This window comes from Halyomorpha halys, unplaced genomic scaffold, assembly GCF_000696795.3.
Source record: "Halyomorpha halys isolate HHAL.00 unplaced genomic scaffold, Hhal_1.1 Scaffold718.1, whole genome shotgun sequence".
In the NCBI taxonomy this organism is placed as follows: Eukaryota; Metazoa; Arthropoda; class Insecta; order Hemiptera; family Pentatomidae; genus Halyomorpha; species Halyomorpha halys.
The window spans coordinates 3,759-22,229 of record NW_027110423.1 but is presented as its reverse complement, the minus strand read 5'-3'; the positions used below and the strand labels follow the sequence as shown (position 1 = coordinate 22,229).

The 18,471-nt window shown below is 29.0% G+C and overlaps 1 protein-coding gene across 2 annotated transcripts in view; it reads left to right on the top strand.

Moving 5' to 3' along the window:
• The window catches only part of SMC6 (Structural maintenance of chromosomes 6), a gene marked incomplete at its 3' end in the record, with an annotated part of 30,077 nt that extends 12,506 nt beyond the window's left edge, over positions 1–17,571 (top strand). For both annotated transcript variants that reach the window (XM_067048602.1, XM_067048601.1), the window contains 16 exon segments: positions 273–392; positions 628–758; positions 3,293–3,493; positions 4,025–4,221; positions 6,023–6,166; positions 8,098–8,285; positions 9,393–9,503; positions 10,121–10,320; positions 10,958–11,078; positions 11,360–11,512; positions 12,146–12,259; positions 13,566–13,756; positions 14,501–14,666; positions 15,914–16,027; positions 16,467–16,658; positions 17,438–17,571. In XM_067048602.1, coding sequence (XP_066904703.1) covers positions 273–392; positions 628–758; positions 3,293–3,493; positions 4,025–4,221; positions 6,023–6,166; positions 8,098–8,285; positions 9,393–9,503; positions 10,121–10,320; positions 10,958–11,078; positions 11,360–11,512; positions 12,146–12,259; positions 13,566–13,756; positions 14,501–14,666; positions 15,914–16,027; positions 16,467–16,658; positions 17,438–17,571 — 2,477 coding nt within the window.
• Positions 17,572–18,471: the final 900 nt, after the last annotated feature.

The window sequence follows — 18,471 nt, the reverse complement described above, 5'->3', positions numbered from 1 at the left end:
TATATATATAAGTGTTATATGTTATTAGGCACTAGATATACAGAAACAATTTCATACTTCTATAAAGAACTATTGTATTTATGAATGCATTAAATTGGTAGAAAATTTATAGATATTGAAGTCATAATATCCAAAATTAGTATGTTTCTATATAATATAATATCATGTTTTTTAGTTTGGTTTATTTTTTGGTGTCCTTATTAAAATAAACAAATTAAAATGTGCTACAAAATCTGTATCTTAGGTGTATTAATTTGTAGTTCTTGCTTTAGGAACTCATTGAAGACTTCAAGGATGTCAAAGAATATAAAGAGAAGTTGAAGAAAATGGATGAACTGCACGAATTTGAACTGAAAGCGAAATCATTACAAAATGAATTATATTGGGCTTATGTAAGTATTGTTTAACCAAAACTGTTGAAGAAGGTATAGAAAATATAAAAAATACTGATTTTTAATGTCTAAATTCAACCTGTTTACTTCTCTCTTCTTCCTTTACAATGCACTATCTTCTAAATCTTCTTCCTATGCATATTTATCTTTCCATATCAATCTGAGAATTTAAATTTTAAAAAACAAATGAGAACATAAATAAACTTCCAAAAATACTTTATTTAGTTCATTATAGGTTTTAAAATTTGGAAAAAAGTTAGAAGCTCAAAAAGTAATTGAAATGGACTGTCTTAAGCAACTTCCACTAATAAAAGAAAAAGTTGAAAAAAGGGACAAAATTGAAAACGAGTTGGGTGAAAAGCAAAGGTAAATTTTTTATTGGATTACTAATAGTTGACTGTATGTAATATATTGTAGGAAGATTGTCCGTGTGGCAGTTTAGCAAAGAGGGAAGAAATGTTAGTTACTAATAAAAAGCTTTTTACTTTTTTTGTACCTTTCTTGACCATCCCTGTGACAATCTTCCTAAAATCATCGAATATAGATAATAAATCTTCCTAAATTCATTATCTTGTGTTCATTTTAGTTATTTCTCTTAATTTTTTATTAACAGTGTTGTTATTATTTTATCAAGGTTATTATAAATAAGATTCATTCCCAACACTTGGTAGAAAGCATAATTTTGATTAAAACTAGTTGTGTTTTGTCATATTTTCAATTTAGGCACAATTTATGCTTTTCTTTTGTTAATACACCGTATAAAGTAATTTTGATAGTAATGATTGGTAAACTGGTGTATATCAGCTGATAAATAAAATCTATTGAATACAATACTTTAGTATTAGTTTTCAATATTACATATTTCAGTACTTAACTGTGGTAACTTGAAACTGTTCAAAACTGGATTTTGGCTTCTTTCGTTCTGTTAATAATCAGTTGCTGCCCTATTGAGAGGGTAAATCGGTTGAATTTTGGGTCAATTATATTTGGTCCACTTTGGGCAAAAGGGACTATTTCTTCCAATTCTGTCTGTCTTAAACAAAATCAATAAATATAAATTATCCAATAAAATAAAAAAATATTGTTTTTGTTCTATTTTTTTCTTTAAATAAACAGTGTTTTTAGTGTTGATTCACTGAAGAGTTAATTGCCCAACAATATAATTCCAATTTATAGCAAACATATGGAAATAACAACAAAAAGCAGGAGATAGTGAAAATGACATTCACTATACTAGTAACCTAACTACCAAGTAGCATCCTGTACAAAAAGAAAAAAATTCCAGGCATTTCAAAACAAGATTCTGAGAATCGCAGTGAATTATCCCTTGTTTGTTGTTTGTGATTGTTTGAACTGTTGTGGAATCGATAGTGTTACGGCGGGTAGGGGTTCAAAAGAAACCTTTACTAGTCCAACCATGAAAAGAAAAGAATAGCCGAATTTTGTTATTTTTGTATTTTTAAATAAGTAAACATAATAAAAAGGAACACAAAATATACAACTAGAAAAAAAAAAAAAGCTTAACACTATTATAAAATTAAATTAATTGAACAAAAGAGAAAAAAAAGTCTTATATCACCGGTGATTGGTGGGGCCCCGGTTATAGTTGTTCTGAGTGGATATTCTTGTGGAAGTAGATTGACAAAAGGGACTTACGTCCGCCCGGCTTGTCCTCTTGGAGGATGAGTCGAAGAAGTCCGCCTGCCATGACTAAGATGATTTAGCTAGCGAAGATGGCCAGAATGCTGGCAACTACGAGTGCGTAGTGAGGAGAAGATGTGTGTATGCAGTGATACGTTAAGAAGTTGTCTGTCTATTTTTCAGTATCAAAACAAAAGAAAAACATATGTTATACTGTCGATTTTCATTTTGTTAAACGATGTGTTGGCCACAACAGATAGATTGAAAAATGATTCACAAAGTTACAAAAAAAGCCCTGGCTGATCCAAGATATCCTCTTATGAGCTTTTTATTGATTTATTTTTATTATCATTGTTTTATTTTTTTTCTCTCTAATTATTTTCATAAGTCAATTTTTTATTTACTTATTCTATAATTAATTTTGTTTTTGTTTGTTATTTTATCTGGATTAATATATATATTTTTCTAATTGATCTCTACTATTTTTAATTATAATAGTTCGTGGTTATAACATTGCAAACAGTTAGGGGTGCCTCTTGCACTAGACTATACCCCTTCCCTCACTATCAACTGAAAAAAAATATAACTTACAAACTGTTACAACAACCATGTAAGGTCATTCAGGGCTGATCTGGTAGTAAAGAAATGTATATAAAAGAAAAAAATCTACCAAGTAAACAATAGAAATCATAACTGGATTTACAGAGTAGTATTTCTCATATCCATCGCCAATAGTGCTTGTGATCACCTGTCATGTATAGAAGTACCCAAACACCAATGTTGTCTATTTCATTCAATTATGTCCAACAGACTGGATTAAAAAAAAGTCGGTAATCATTTATTTATTTACTATTTTATTGATGTTTTATAAATTAACAGCAAGAGAGCACAAGTCACACTTTCTTGATTTCAGTTTTTTTATTTTTTATTTACCAGATAATACACAACTTGACTAATACTGAAAGGTTCAATGCTGATAAGTTGGAAGAAAGTAGCAAGCTCTGACTTCACATGTCTAATAGTACACATATTCAGATGTTAGATGTGAACTGAAGGTTGAAGACATGAGATTAAAAAATGTCTTTTATACTTCTTGTACTTATCATGATAAATTAATTATCATATATCGATCTTATGTGTTCTATATTATGTATAGTTGATTGAGCGTAGACCTGATCATCTTCAAGTTTGTGTGCACTCCGGTTTGTGTGCTTCATATTAAATCTGTTTTTTTGTTTTTATGTTTTATCAATTTTCAGGTCTTCTGAGCTAATGCTAAATGAAACTAAAGAGAAGAAACGTATAATTGAAAATCAAATCATAGAAGTGGAAGGATCATTGAACACTCTGAAGGATCAAATTGGGAAAAAAGTCAGCGAAATTAAACATATCAATAAAAAAATTACTTCGGAATCAAAAAGTTGTGATGAAATTCAAGTTGAAATTGATAACCACAAAAGGTTTGTAATTATCATTTTTAATTTTAATGTATTGATTTTTATGAGAAAATGATGATCGCTTAGATAAATATTTAAAACAATTGAGCAAATATTGTTCATTGTTGATCATAACCCCACTTTTATTATGCTTACCCAATAAGCCAAACAAAGAAATTTTCTTGATTCAATTTTAAATTTTTAAAAATTCATATTTGAAGTTTATTACTTGAATGATGACAACTAATAGAACTACTGTAGCATGGTAGAACTAGGTAGGAGTTTTGTGACTGGAATTATGGTAGGACTTCTACCATAGTTTACAATGTTTTGTTTCTTTTTTATTTATCACTGATCAATACCTGCAATGTGAGTTGAAACATTTGTTTTTAATGAATAGTTTTCACTAATTTGAGCACCTTTCTGATTACCAAACAGACCATCTTGTCCTTTAAAAAATTAAAATTCTGTTGTATGAAATTATATTAATTTAATGAAAAAAAGAAAATAAATCACGGAAAGCCTCTTTTGTAATGAATTTTCTATATATTTTAGCCGCCATGAAGAAGTAGAAGCCAAAAAAAGAAACCTAGAAGCTCAAAGATTGGAACTTGAAAATAGGCTAAGTGAGTTGAAAGCTATCATGTCAACAACTGTTGTGCATAAACAACAATTAAGTGACACGGTAGAAAAGGCATCTACTACTGTTGCTCAAAAAGAACAATATTACAATAATTTAGGTCAAAAATTAAGTAAGTTCTTCTAAAAACATTACTAAACTTTTTAATTTTTAAAGTAATTTAAGAGTTAAAAAAAGATAATTTATCTTTCATTCAATGATTAAATTTTAATTTGTTAATCATTAATATTTAATGAGTATTTATGAATGCAGTCAATAAGTACCAGTTACCCTAAATTTAATGAAAAATTTTAATGATGTATGATGAAATTTAATGTAAATGTAATCATGGAGGAGATTCATCTAATATCTTGCTCATCATCGATTCAGTCTTGATGAAAGACTACAACTTAGGCTGAAATATCAACACAAATTTAAGCAGTATTATTTATCTTGCTCTGTTTCCAGACTACACCCTAACTATCTTCTCTTAGAAAAACTAATATTTTATTATTTTATAATTTTTTTTTTTATTAATATCTTTATTGAAATTTACAACTGTATATTATATAATATATTCAGTAAATTTGATCTTAGTTAAAATGGAGTATCACAGATGTGTATAGAAACTACCCATTGGTAGCACTCTAATTTTTAATTAAAGATAATTTTTCATTCTGGGACATAATTTTCTTTTATCGATAATAATAAATGTATTGCCTTTAAAAAAATCTTTCCCCAGAAACAAAGAGTTTTCATTTGATTATCAACTACAAGTTAAAAAAAAAATGATTGACCTGTTACTCCTATTTTTACTTAATTTTGAAAAGCCTTTTAGTTGTAAGTAATAAATCCTCTTGCTCCTATTGGAACCAAGGGCTCCCACAAATTTTCACCATAGATTCTATTAGAAGCTAATTTCTTCACTTTGCTACTTTGCTGGTCCGAATGTTTCACTTCCTTGATCTCCAATCTCTTCCACATGCTCCTGGGTCATCCTTGCTAACAAGGACCCTGTGGATTCCAATCAAATGCATATTTCTCTGTGCAACTATTATGCTTTCTTATGGTCTAACCAATCTACTTTCTTTTCCTTTTCTTGATCAGTTCATCTAAGGTTAGTTTAGGAACTTTGTTTTGGGAATGATTTAAGTGCAATGGATGTCTACTACTGTCTTCAGACATCTATGTACCAATACTTGAAATTTTTAAATATTTATTTATTGTCTCTATATTACTAATGCAAGCAGTATAGGCAACATATTTGTTTTAAACAGATGTAATTCTGTATTCTAGAAAGTTCCCTTATTCTTCCAGACTTTTTTTTTTGTTTACTCCCTACCTAGCTATTTCTCTGATAAACAGGGCGTTATCCTATAAGTAATCAATCTTTTCTAACCCGTGAGGAAGATTCAAGTTTTCATTCTTTGGGACAACCACAAATTAAGTAAAAGTCAATCAGCCTGGGCCAAAATTCAATTGGCAGTGCCATAGATTTGAGGGTGTTTTGGTGACGCATCAATACACTTGGCTACAACGGCCTCAATTATTCTTCCACACTATTACTGGAAGAATGATTCATTGGCCTAACACATTATATTTTTTATATCTTCTTCTGTTCTACCTTCTTGACTGACAGTACTCCCAAAATAGAGAAATGATTTGTTTCTGTTGTTGTACTCATCTTGTCCCACATATAATCTATTGAGGTGTTCATCCTTATTTCTGATTTTTTAGAGTATTTACTGTAGTTAACAGCTTGTGTTAGGTAGGTGTTCTGTATTTATGTGCTATAAGTGTGTGAACATGCTCATTTGTCAGTATAAGTGTTCCCCCAACCTGGAGAATCAGATGTAAGTGGTAATGGGAGCACCACTCTTCTTTACCTAAAATATTTTTTGTTTGTTATAATCAATTTTTTTTTTCAATTTAAGGATACAAAGAAGAATATTTAAAAGGCTTAAGGGCTGAAAAAAATCAACTTATAGTTTATTCTAAATGGATGCCTCAGCTAGTTGCTTCTATTGAAAGAGCTCATCAAAGCAGGCAGTTCAAGCAAAAGCCTCTTGGCCCAATAGGTAAACCAATTATAAATTATTTTAATGTTCACTGTGGAATAGGCTGAAAAAAAAATTAAAATCTTTTCTTCTTATTTGTTGTTAATTTACTGTGATCTCTATTGTTATTTTATCTTTGTTGGAATTAAATGCTCTTTTGTACTCCAACATGCGAAGAAAGGAAAAATGAGAGCGTTCAAAAACAGTAAGTTTATAAGGTAATAATTCAAAGCCTAAAACATCCAATGATTTATTTGTTTTTTTGTTATATGCCCTGATTTTATTTTATTATTCTTAGGATAATAATGATATTATCTTAGGATAAGAATACTAAGGATCTTTAGATTTTATTATTATTATTTTAAGCCACTTATTGAACCATTTGCAGACTATTCTTTCTGACTTGGGACCATTCTTTCTGAAGCAATTTCATATTGTATGTATCTGCTGAAACCTTTAATCTAATATTAAAATATCAGCAAAGTTTATTAAGAAACAAAACAGTTCTTACAATAAATTCTCACAAAATATATGTTTCGAAACACACATGCGGCCTACCCTCACACATGTCTCTTGTAAACAACTGCTCAGGAATTACTGTTTTAAATTAACATTCATATGGATCAAAAATAAATCAACATGAATATAATTAATGATTTTCCGTAATATTTATCAACATTTCTTAAAATCTACATGTACAATTTAAGAAATATATATGACAGTAAGGAAATCGTAAGAACTCTATTCTTAATTATGAGAGATAGTTGACCGTGGATGACTTGTTTGAGGAGGAGATGGTTGGGGGTGCGGTAAAAGAGAAACACAAATAAGTTGGTGTAACCTATTTTATTGTGCCAACGTTTTGGCTAGAGTTTCTAGCCTTCATCAGGGCTAAGAACAGAACAATATAACAACCGTAAGTATAGAAAATAAAATGTAAACAGAATGACATAAAGTGAATAATTTTACAGAATGGAATTAACAAAATGAAGTGATGAGAGAAGTGAAAAATGAAATGTATACATTGGTAATTGAACAAGTAGGTAAAATAACATAATTAAGAAAATATTTTTAACATTTTCCAAAAACCATTTGTTGTCACCCTCTCACACACTTTCTTCCTCTATATTTTCTATGTTATACTTTTTATTTTTTACCCACTCGTAACGTTTCCTCTTATAACCACTTAGTAATTCTTGTAACGTCTTTTTTAATTCGGAGTTTTGCCGTTATTGGTGCAGATTACCCTTGGCGTTTAGTTTTCAAGCTAACAGATTCGTTTTATTCTCTTTTTTTTCCCTATCTTTATTTTACCACCCCTTCTTTTCTCATTTTCCTTACCCAAGTTATGTTTATCATATATTATTATTGTTTTTTCAAAATATATATATATTTTTTCTTCTATTCATTTCTTTTGTTAAACTTTACTTATATTTTGCCTCTTTATCAATTATTATGGTTGCATATATTTTCTTTCTCTCAATTTTCTTTTTCTTTCCATATTTCAATTTTTAGATTATTAATACTAGTATATTCATACTTCTTTACATTATATAACTTCATTTTATTTTATTTTCTTGATTATGTTATTTTACCTACTTGTTCAATTACCTATGTATACATTTTATTTTTCACTTCTCTGATCACTTCATTTTATTAATTCTATTCTGTAAAATTATTCACTTTGTCATTTTATTTATATTTTATTTTTTATTTTCTATACTTATTGGTTGTTATCTTGTTCTGTTCTTAGCCCTGATGAAGGCTGGAAACTAGCCGAAACGTTGGCACAATTAAAATAAGTTACATCAACTTATCTGTGTTTCATTTTGACCGCATCCCAACCATCTTCTCCTCGTACAACGCTATTCCTAAGTATTTAATGGCATCTCCAAAACATTGAAAAAGGAAAGAGTATAAATAAATAAAAATAAAATTATTCATTTTTTTAGGAGCTTTTATCAAAGTAAAAGAGGAAAGTTGGGGACCAGCGATTGAAAGTATTATTGGCCAAAAAGTGCTCTCTTCTTTTTGTGTTGATAATAATGATGATTTCAAAGTTTTAAAGTCAATAATGGATAGGCTTCAGATCCCGGCCAAACAGAAACCATCAGTTTCAATCAGCAAGTATTTTGATAAGGTAGGTAGAAGTTTGTTGTGATTCAACTAAGTTTGTTTCCTTTATTCAATGCTCTCCATGAAAACCATTAAATACTGAATATCCGGTATACATCTTGTTTTTGCTTTTTTATGGAGGTGTTGACAAAGTCATACCATCATTTAAATGTATTGTGACCATATTTTCAAATTGGTAGCAAAGATATATTGATGCAGCACTTAAGATGTGGGGACAACAATTTTATGCAGATGAACTTGGAGGTAGTCATGACCTACTGTGATGTGGAAAAACGTAATAGATGGCTCAAGGGAGATTAAAAAGGGGTTTATCATTTTCTGTCAGATGAAGCGTTCATTTGGTACTTGTCCAATATTTTATATTTGAATTACTATAAGCCTTGTTTGATGCAAAAGATGGAAGGCAGTGTAGGGAACAAAGTTCATAGCTTAGCTTTTTCATCTCCTGTAGAGCTTATACTTTCCTAGCTTATACTGCAACTTAGATCCCATCATGTATTAGATTTCATTTTATTCTTTGTCACCTTGAATTTTGCATTGTGTTTACATTAATATTGATTGATCTGACTATCCTATGGTCAGATAACATTTTTTTACCATTCGTGAATAGTTTACTCTTCTCTTTTAAAACTTTTCGACTTGAAATAAAATTATGGGCTTTATTATCATTTCTGTGTGGTACACCTTTAAGTCCTACTGGTATCAATAGTCAACAAGTTATGTTGTATGTCCGAATTCGGCTGTCATAGAATATTTTGACATAAGTTTTATCCATGTAATATAAGGGTGTTTTATTTCAAGGTTTAACCTTATCATTTTCCCGTAATATAAAATGTATATTGTTGAAGTGTTGTATTAAGTTTTTATATCCTAACATGATTTTAATGTGTATAAAACACAACAAATTAATTGTTGTTTGGTTTAAAGAGGACCAAATAATATCATTCCTCAGTTTAAAGTAAATGTTGTCATTAAGAAATCTTCAAGCATGTGTAAACCAATGATTTGACTTACATTAATTGGTTTTGATGAAATAACAGTTTTTCTTATGTATATTAATTAAATGTGATTGTTTATTATTATTATTATTAATTATGGTTATTGGTTTTAGGTTCATGATGTATCGAATTTTGAAACTGGATATGATAAGTATAATAATTTATTGAGGAGCATATCTGTCTCGCACCCTGTTATAGCCAATTCTCTTATAGATCAACTTGAGGTATGTTATTTTTTAGGTATAATAAAATTTCTTTTTTTAAATTGTTTGTAGTAAATTACTAATAAATAAGGGAATTTAAGTCAGATTGGGATAATATGTTCAACTATTCTAACTTAAGTCCAGAAATAAAATCTTGAAGGGGTAAATTGTTGGGGGGAAAAAAGTGAACTAGTCACAACCTCTCTTGTTGGTTGTTGGTTTTTTAAAAATATTTTGTCTAGAATTTAGACAATTTTGCTTTGTAATTAACTTTGTCAAATCTTGTATCATTATTTTATTGGTTTTCCCACTCCCCCATACAAATTCAGAGCTTTGGAATCTGTCACAATAATTATTGTAAAACCACCTGTTTCTTTGTATGAAGATTAATCCACTTCAATCCCTCATCGTTCATGCAGTTTTAATTATAGCAGAGTAGTAGGGAGATAAAATTGACTAGTACATAACCTGATAGGAAAACAAATGTGGAAAATTTGTACACCCAGATGTATTTTCTAATATATGCTAGATATTGGAATAGATTCACCTTTCTTATTCACATGTCTATTTCATGACTTTTTTGTTTTCCTTTAAAAACATTTTCAATGTTAAAAATTATTATGTAATTATGTTTTTAGCCTGAAACAGTCCTGCTGATACCGACCAGTGATGAAGCTTATAGACTTATGGAGGATCAGTCCAATGTTCCACGTTACTGCAAGCGTGCAATTACTAAGAAAGGTGACCTTTTCTTCCCTGCTCCAAATTATCGTTCATATAGTGGTAGTGTTGCCGAAAACACTAAATACCTTCAAGTTAGTCCTGCACAGGCTATTAAGTACGTACATTTTTTTTAAATCGATTTAATTGTAGTTTAAAATGGTAATGTGTAATAATTCTTTTAAGAATTTAAAAATCTTAAAACTGTATATTGACAGGATGACTAGTATTTGTACATGGATTTTATAACTTTCATGATCAGATAAGACCCTAGTTATAAATCTTAGATTTAGAAAGATCAACTTATATTCAGTTTAGGACATAATGGCTGTGGATTTTGAGTCAGCACTATATTATTATTGCATCTGAGAGTAGTATAATTTCCTGCTCTAAAATTAGATGAAAATGTTTTATAATTTTAGTTAGGGTATTCTTGACTTAGCAACGTAATGTAATTAAGATTAAGGTTATATTTCATATGTTTAGTGATCAACAAATTTACAATTTTGCTGTGTCAAATACAGAAGGATTCTTCTGTTGTTGAAACAAGTAGCAAGTGCAAATATGAGAAACTTTTTTTAATGAAACTCTAGCTTGAGAATTATCTATAAGTACATCTAATTTTGCATATTTAACAATGATATCTTTATTCTGTATTAACTGAAATGAGCATTAGTATAATAAAACTAATAGCATTAGTATATGGCTCATGGCATAACATTTTTATACATTTTATAAATATTTCATGATTCTAGATTAACAGAAGCAGAAATCCACTCTACTAAACAAGAACTTTTAGGAGCTAGAAATGGATTGGAAGCTGCTAAACAAAATTTCTCTCATTCTAAACAACAGCTAGAAGAATCTCAATCTGAGGTATTTGTTTAATTTATTTTTGTCTCTATAAACTTTTCAGCAATAAAAAAAAAAAATCTTTAGTCTATGATTCACCATTGTATAAGTATTGTATCGACCATTGTATACTATGGTTAATATTTATATTTACTCCTTAATTTTAGTTTAGTTTTCTTAGTTAATCTTTTTTCCTAAATTATTTTATATTGCTCATTATGCGGTAAGGTATATTTGGTACTAAAATTAATTTATTCTCTAAATACTTCAAACTTATTGATTGCTTTATCTCTATGACTTTTCAGGCATTAAAACTGAATCGGCAGATAGCTAGCTGTGAAAATAAACTTGATGAACTTCGAAAAATGGATATCCCAGAAAGTTTTGATGTTAATCTCTTAAAAGAAGATTTAGTATATAGGCAGAACACAATTAAAACTTGTGAAGGAAATTTAAAGGTATTTTTTAATTTATTGAATATGTTGAATTACTAAGAAAATATCTTTTTACCTAGTGATATAAAATTTATATTGACAAATAATGTGGCATACACTTCTTTTAAATAATTTTTATTTTCTCGTGAATATAAGAGACTCACCCTTCTACAATAAAAATGATTATAAATAACACAAGATTAATAAATAAATTTGGGTTTAACCAGCAAAAATAATTAAAAGAGAATCCTTGCCTTCGCCCACCCCCCAAAATCCCACATTAGGCCTTAGTTTATCTTCCCTTTGAAACATTTACTGATAACAAATAGAGCAGTCTTTTTAAAAAAATAAATAAATAGTTTATATGAGCAATTGTGTTTCCATTCTTATATTATGTATATTTCATCATAATAATAATCTCATAAATGTGTATTTCATGAAAAACATACAATAATATGTCAATTACAATATTTGAGAAATTGATCAAATTATAACCTTTGTAATGGCAAAATGTTTAGCTTTAAATGATTAATAGTAGTCGGTTTATGTATTAAAATTTAATGTATGTAATTTTAAGTAAAGGAATAATGAAAACAAAGCAAGAATAAAATACTCTGCCATCTTTTTTATCTGATACCGTTTATAATTTCTCTCTAGGCATTAGAAGCAGATAAAGAAAATTTAATTACAAAATATAAAGAAATTAAACAGAACATTGAAGAGTTGCAAAGAGGAAAAGAGGAAAAATTAAATGAAATACAAAGCTTAGAGGTATGTATTAGTTGATTATGATGTTTAGTACATTTTTAGATTCATTTAATTTTTAGTTCCTGCATCTTACTAGAATAGACCCTTTTCTTGCTTCTTAAATTTACTGATTTTACCAATTTTATGTATTTAATATTTAACCCTAATATCAATTAAGAAGGTGTTATTCTTGCCCAAGTGGTGGCCACCACTTGGGCAAGATTAACACCTTAAATTAGTAGAAATTATTTATTAAATGCCATTTTTTAGGCTCACAATGTAGTCCTTCATCAGGGCTGTTCAAAGCAATCGGTTGAACAGTTTTTTTTTTTTGACTACCACATGAACCATCTTGATTTTACAAAAAATTATTAGCACAGATTATTGTGTAATGGGAGGTGTTCCATTTCGAAAACACATAATATCCCTTGTGTATTTATTAATAATCTGTGCTTACTCCTATAAAAATGAATGTATCAACTCTGAGTTCATTTCTAAGAGTTAGGATTCTAGGATTCTTGGATAACAGCCAATCAAATTCACCTCTTGACTTATTTTCTCAAATCTCAAATGAGAAGATACATTAGAAATAAATTCATTTGCGGGACTTTCAATTAAATGAGCCAGTAACTAGAAAAATATTTAGTGTTTTACTACCAAGGAAAGTTTAGAATTTAATTTAGTGATTCTCAACAATTGGGTTGTGCTATTTTAGCGGGACACAATATTCTTGAAGTAAACAACCTCTTCATGACAGTAGTCCTTACTAAAATGAAAATTATTTATTTTTTTTTTTTTAATAGCTTTGTCAATTGACACAAGATTCAGTCGAAATATTTATTATTCATTTGGACTGTAGTGGTACTGACTTTTATCATTGTAAAGAGGTTTCAACCTCAAATTCTTAAGTGTTTTTAATATTCTAAATTTTAAATTATTAACATTGTACTATGATGGAAAAAGAAATTGAAATTATTGATCTTTTGTGAACAGAATGATTTGATCTACCCTGTTTTTTAAAAAAATCGTTTGTAGACAAAACCTTCATCCTAACTTCAAATATTTAAAAAGGTTTGTTAGCTGATTATTTATTTTTAATAGTGTGTTTCAACACACTTTTAAGTTGAACTAAATATCAACTTTAAAGCATTATAGCTTCGAATTATTCAGACCCTTACACCCTCAGAGCTCTAATACTTTATTTCATCATGTAGTGACTCTAACATAATAATCCTCAGTGAGCGTGTCCAGTAAGTTTTAATAGGCATTGTGGTCTGCTTTAAAACTCTTAAAAACTACCTTTATTTTATTTTATTTTGAATATCTTTAGGGAGAAATAAAAGAAATCAGGAATGAATATTGTAGAATTACTGTGAACAGAGACCATTATAAACATTTATTAAAAAATGAAGAAACCAAGTTGGAAAGTGTGCGGAAGGTCTTAAAAGAATTAGAAAAGGAGTATTCGAAAGCAGAAAGTGAAGCAAAAGAAGCTCATCCAGAAAGTATGAGTGAAACTAGGTTTGTATAGAGATCAGTTCATATTTATGTTATGTATATATGTGTTTATATTTCTGTACCTTGGTAGAAGAAGGAACAATGTCAAAATATACCAATTTTATGTTTATGACATTTGTTAACAAAAAAAACATGGGAGTAATAAATGAAATTAAGGTCAATATCCTCATTTTTGAAGTTGGAGACTTTTTCTAAGGGCCAATGTCAAATCTACAATCAAATAAAAAACGGCCAATAAACACAATACAAGTTTTCTCAAAACTTTGTATTATCAAGGCACAGATTTAAGCTGTCACGATTATTAACTACCGTTATTGTTGATGAAGGGAAATCATAACTGAAAAATTTAGTTTGCTTAATTTATGTTAGTAAGTTGCTTTATGAAAATTAAATTATTTAGGTTGGATTAATGTTTACATCCTGAACTGAGTAATATTGTAACATTAGTTGAGTCTATATACAACATGGCAATGGGTTAATCAAGTTGTTTCAGAACTAGGAATTAGGTTTGATTTCAAAAGGGTTCACACAGTATTAATTAAATTTTATCTGTGGATATTCATTTAAATAAACCTAGGCATATGAGCTTCAGATTTTGAAACTCTAAAAAATATTTTTTTCTACTTTTATTTTTATGGCATTTTCTTCATAAATTAAAGTTTACCTCAGGCAAATTATGAAAATCAAAAATATTTTTAACATTAGTAAATATCAATGCTTCGTCATTGACTTATTAATTATTTTCAGGGATATAGAATTTTTAGAAGGAGAGCTTGCAAAATTGAACGGTATAATGAAATCAATGGAGAAAATGATAGGAAGTACTGAGGACATACCTTCTGCCTATGAAGAAAGGCTAAAACTGTTCAGCAATAGTATAGCAGAATTAAACCAGATTCAAGAAGTGAAGCAGGTTAGTCTAGATAAATATTATCTATGGTTAAAGATTCTGAGGTTTGTTGTGGTACATCGAGTATTCCAATTAAGATAATTTAATTTCAAGGCAGGAGTTATCTCAACCATATCTATTAGATATTTTAATCAAATATGAGTCTCAGTAAATCAAATTTCAAAGAGTTATGTATCATTACTTTGCATTATGTATTACTTTTGTTTTACACTCACTCATTATTATTGAATTCACACCTGTACCTGTTTGAATTATTCTGAGAAGTTTGAGATTTGTGAAATTGATGAGGAAATAAAAGCGAGTTAAAGGCGGGAAATACTTGTAAATACTTACAATTCCGAAATTGTTTAGCTTATGCCTTCTATCCAAGAACTTATAAGTTAGAATTTACCAAACTATTATCCTTCCCACTATTCTTTGTGGATGTGAAATGTGGCGTCTTACACTAAGGGAAGAACAGTGCCTCAAGGTTTTTGAAAATAAAGTATTATGTAAAATATTTGGACAGAAAAAAGATGAATTAATGGAAGAATTTAGAAGGCTACACGACGCTTAACTGAGGGGACTTTTTTTTTTTAATGACCCACTTCCTGGTCATTTCTGACATATGGGGGGGGGGAGTTATCTACCCTTCCTCTAATACCATGGTTGGGGAGTCAAGTTTTTATTTTATGGGACCACCTCAGAAATAAAAGTTTACCCTCCAGGCTGTATTTGAACTGGCACCACTGTAATTTCCAGGTTGCAAAAACCTGCCCTACAGACGGCCTTGAATTGAGGGAACTGCACCCGGTAAATATAATTGAGGTTGTAACATTGCAGCGTATGAGATGGGCATGTAAGGTTTTGGGAATTAGTAACTAACGAATCCCTGAAATGTTAATAATCACTGAACCGAAGGGTAAACATCTGAGGGGTTGCCGAAATGTAGATGGGAGGATTGCTTTAAAATTGGTTTATTAGATTTGGGTTTGGAAGGGGATCACTGGACAGATGTATGTAGAAAACGATTGGTGGTATCAGCATCAAATTTTTGGGTTCACTAAGCCTTAATTATTATTATTATTACCAGTTGGTATAATAAACAAATGTAATGCTTTACAAAATGTGGTTTGAAAGTTTTCTAATTACTATTTGAATTTTACAATTTTAATATATCTTATAAAATAATTGATTGTAAAAGATGAAAACGAAACATTTATCTAAAGTGTCTTACTACTGTATATTAATTTATATTTTCCTGTTTACAGAAGTTATTCAGTAGTGTAAACATTTTTATGGATACTTACCAAAGGATAAAAGAATTGGTTTCTGCCAATACAAAACATTCCTTCCATAGAATGTTACAGAAAAAAAATTACAAGGTAAGTAAATTAAGCCTTATTAGTTATTTGATGCTATTACTTTTGAATTTAAAATTTTATAATATATATAAATATAATATATAATAAACCTGCCAAGATTTCATCATCCCTTTAGTACTAAACATGGGTGGTTGGATAACAGTATAAAGAGATTAATTTGTCAATAATTGCTTATTCATTTACCTGGATGCATTAGATAGGATTTTTCTTAAAATGTAATTTTCTAATAGAATCCCTGTTATATCCAGAATCATGCTAATTGGATATCATTATATATTATATAAAACATTCTGATGGTACTGTTTGTTCTTTAATTTAAATTTATTTAGTTTTATCTTATCAATATCAATGTAAAGATTATAAGAACAAATTTTGTTTTGTAGGTATGTATTTTTTAAATGCTTAACCAGATTATATATATATATCAATTTATTTTTAGGGTGATCTAATTATTGATCATAGTAAAAAAACCCTGAGTGTAAAAATTAAAGTTGATTCAGCAGCTAAAGATGGTTCAACAACAACCCTGTCCGGAGGAGAGAGGTCTTATTCAATGGTTTCTTTCATCATGTCTTTATGGAGCAACATGTACTCCCCTTTCTTTTTTCTAGATGAATTTGATGTTTTCATGGTAATTAATTATTTTTTTCTTCTATATTATTATTATTACAGTAATTTATTCAAAATACATTCCTACAACAAAATGCTGTCCTCAATCCTTTCCATTCTGGTTATTCCACACAATAGGCTAAATTTCCTAAGACTTGCTCAATATATGAAGTACTATCTGGTGAACACGAGAAGAGACTGAAAAGATGTAAGAATTGCTTCTTAAGATTCATCATCTTCAGACGTTCTTATATCTCTTACAGTTCCTATAAAAGGTGGCTTTTTTATAATATCCGAAGATAATACCTTTTTGGTGCATTCCTATTCCAATACCAAAACACTTTCCTTCATAATTTATTAATTCATTCATTCATGTTAACATCTTTCTCAACTTCATTCTAACATCAATATCTATCTATCTCTTAGATATGTACTCTTCTGTATACATGTAAATACTAAATATTGATATAAGCATGCTTAAATATCTACTTTTTATTATATTATTATTTTTTTCCATATTGTTATACTTATATCATTTATATAATTATTATTTTTTTATTTAATTTAGTTAAATAAATAATGCTACTCAAATTGTCTTTCTTATCCAAATTTTCCAAGTTATCTGAGGGAACCAAGTGACCCAGAATAAAGATAGATTTTCCCCATTTAATGAATCTAAAGTTAAAGAAATAAATTAATTTAAATGTTCTGGAATCACTCATATTTGCTAGGCTTCCTTATCACAAGTAATTATTATTCTTGGTTTTTATTTATTTTTATTAATGCACTAATTGTTTCTAGGATGAGATAAATAGGAATATGATATTAAATATGCTTGTCAACTACGCTAAAAGCAAATCTGACCAGCAGTTTGTCTTTCTTACACCCCATGGTAATCTGTCCCATGATCTCTTAAAAGATGTACATTTTTTCAGGTAAATATACGTGTGTATAAAAATGTAATTTATATCTATATTATATATTCATGTAAATATATTTTTATATTTAAAAATAGTTTTTTATAATTAAAATCTAAATAAAAAATAGATTTGAAGTCTTAGAACAGTTAGATGAAGGTCACGAAGACATTGAGAATTTATGGGTAGGAATAAGAAATAATATTAAAGAGGTCGGTCGGTAATTTATGTCTCGGAAAAATGGTAATTAATAAGAATAAACCCTGGTTCGATGAAGAATGTCTTAAAGTGTGCGAACAAAGAAAAGCCGCTAAGTTAAAAACTTTAAATAATCCTAGCGAAAACAATGTTACTTGAGGATGAGACGTCTAAATTCCTCAGAAATAAAAAAAATAAAATAATAGAGATAGAAAATAACGTTAGAGAAATTTACAAAGTTATTAACTGATCACGGAAATTCTGCTCTGTAGTGACGGAAATAAAAGATAAAAATAATAATATATCCAGCAGATATAGTAAATATGTTTAAGAAACACTTTAAAAGTATTCTGAATACGGGTCATTGTCAATTCCCTTTGACCGTGCTGAACTGTGGATAGAAGAACTGAGTCAGGAGGAAGTTGAAATTGTCATAACAAAATTAAAACCTTATAAAGCAGCGGGAACTGCCAATATTCCTTGTGAACTAATCAATTGAAATTTCTAAAATAGACCTTTTGGTTTAAAAGATCGGGGAAATTGAGTAGATGCCTGAGGAATGAAAGGAATCTCTACTTATTTCTGTTCACAAAAAGGGGGTGACGACAGATTGTAATAACTATCGAAGTATAGTTAGTTAGGAATACACTCCTTCCTGTATGTTATAAAATATTTACGCTAATCTTAACTAGTTGAATTACGGAATATGCTGAAGAAACT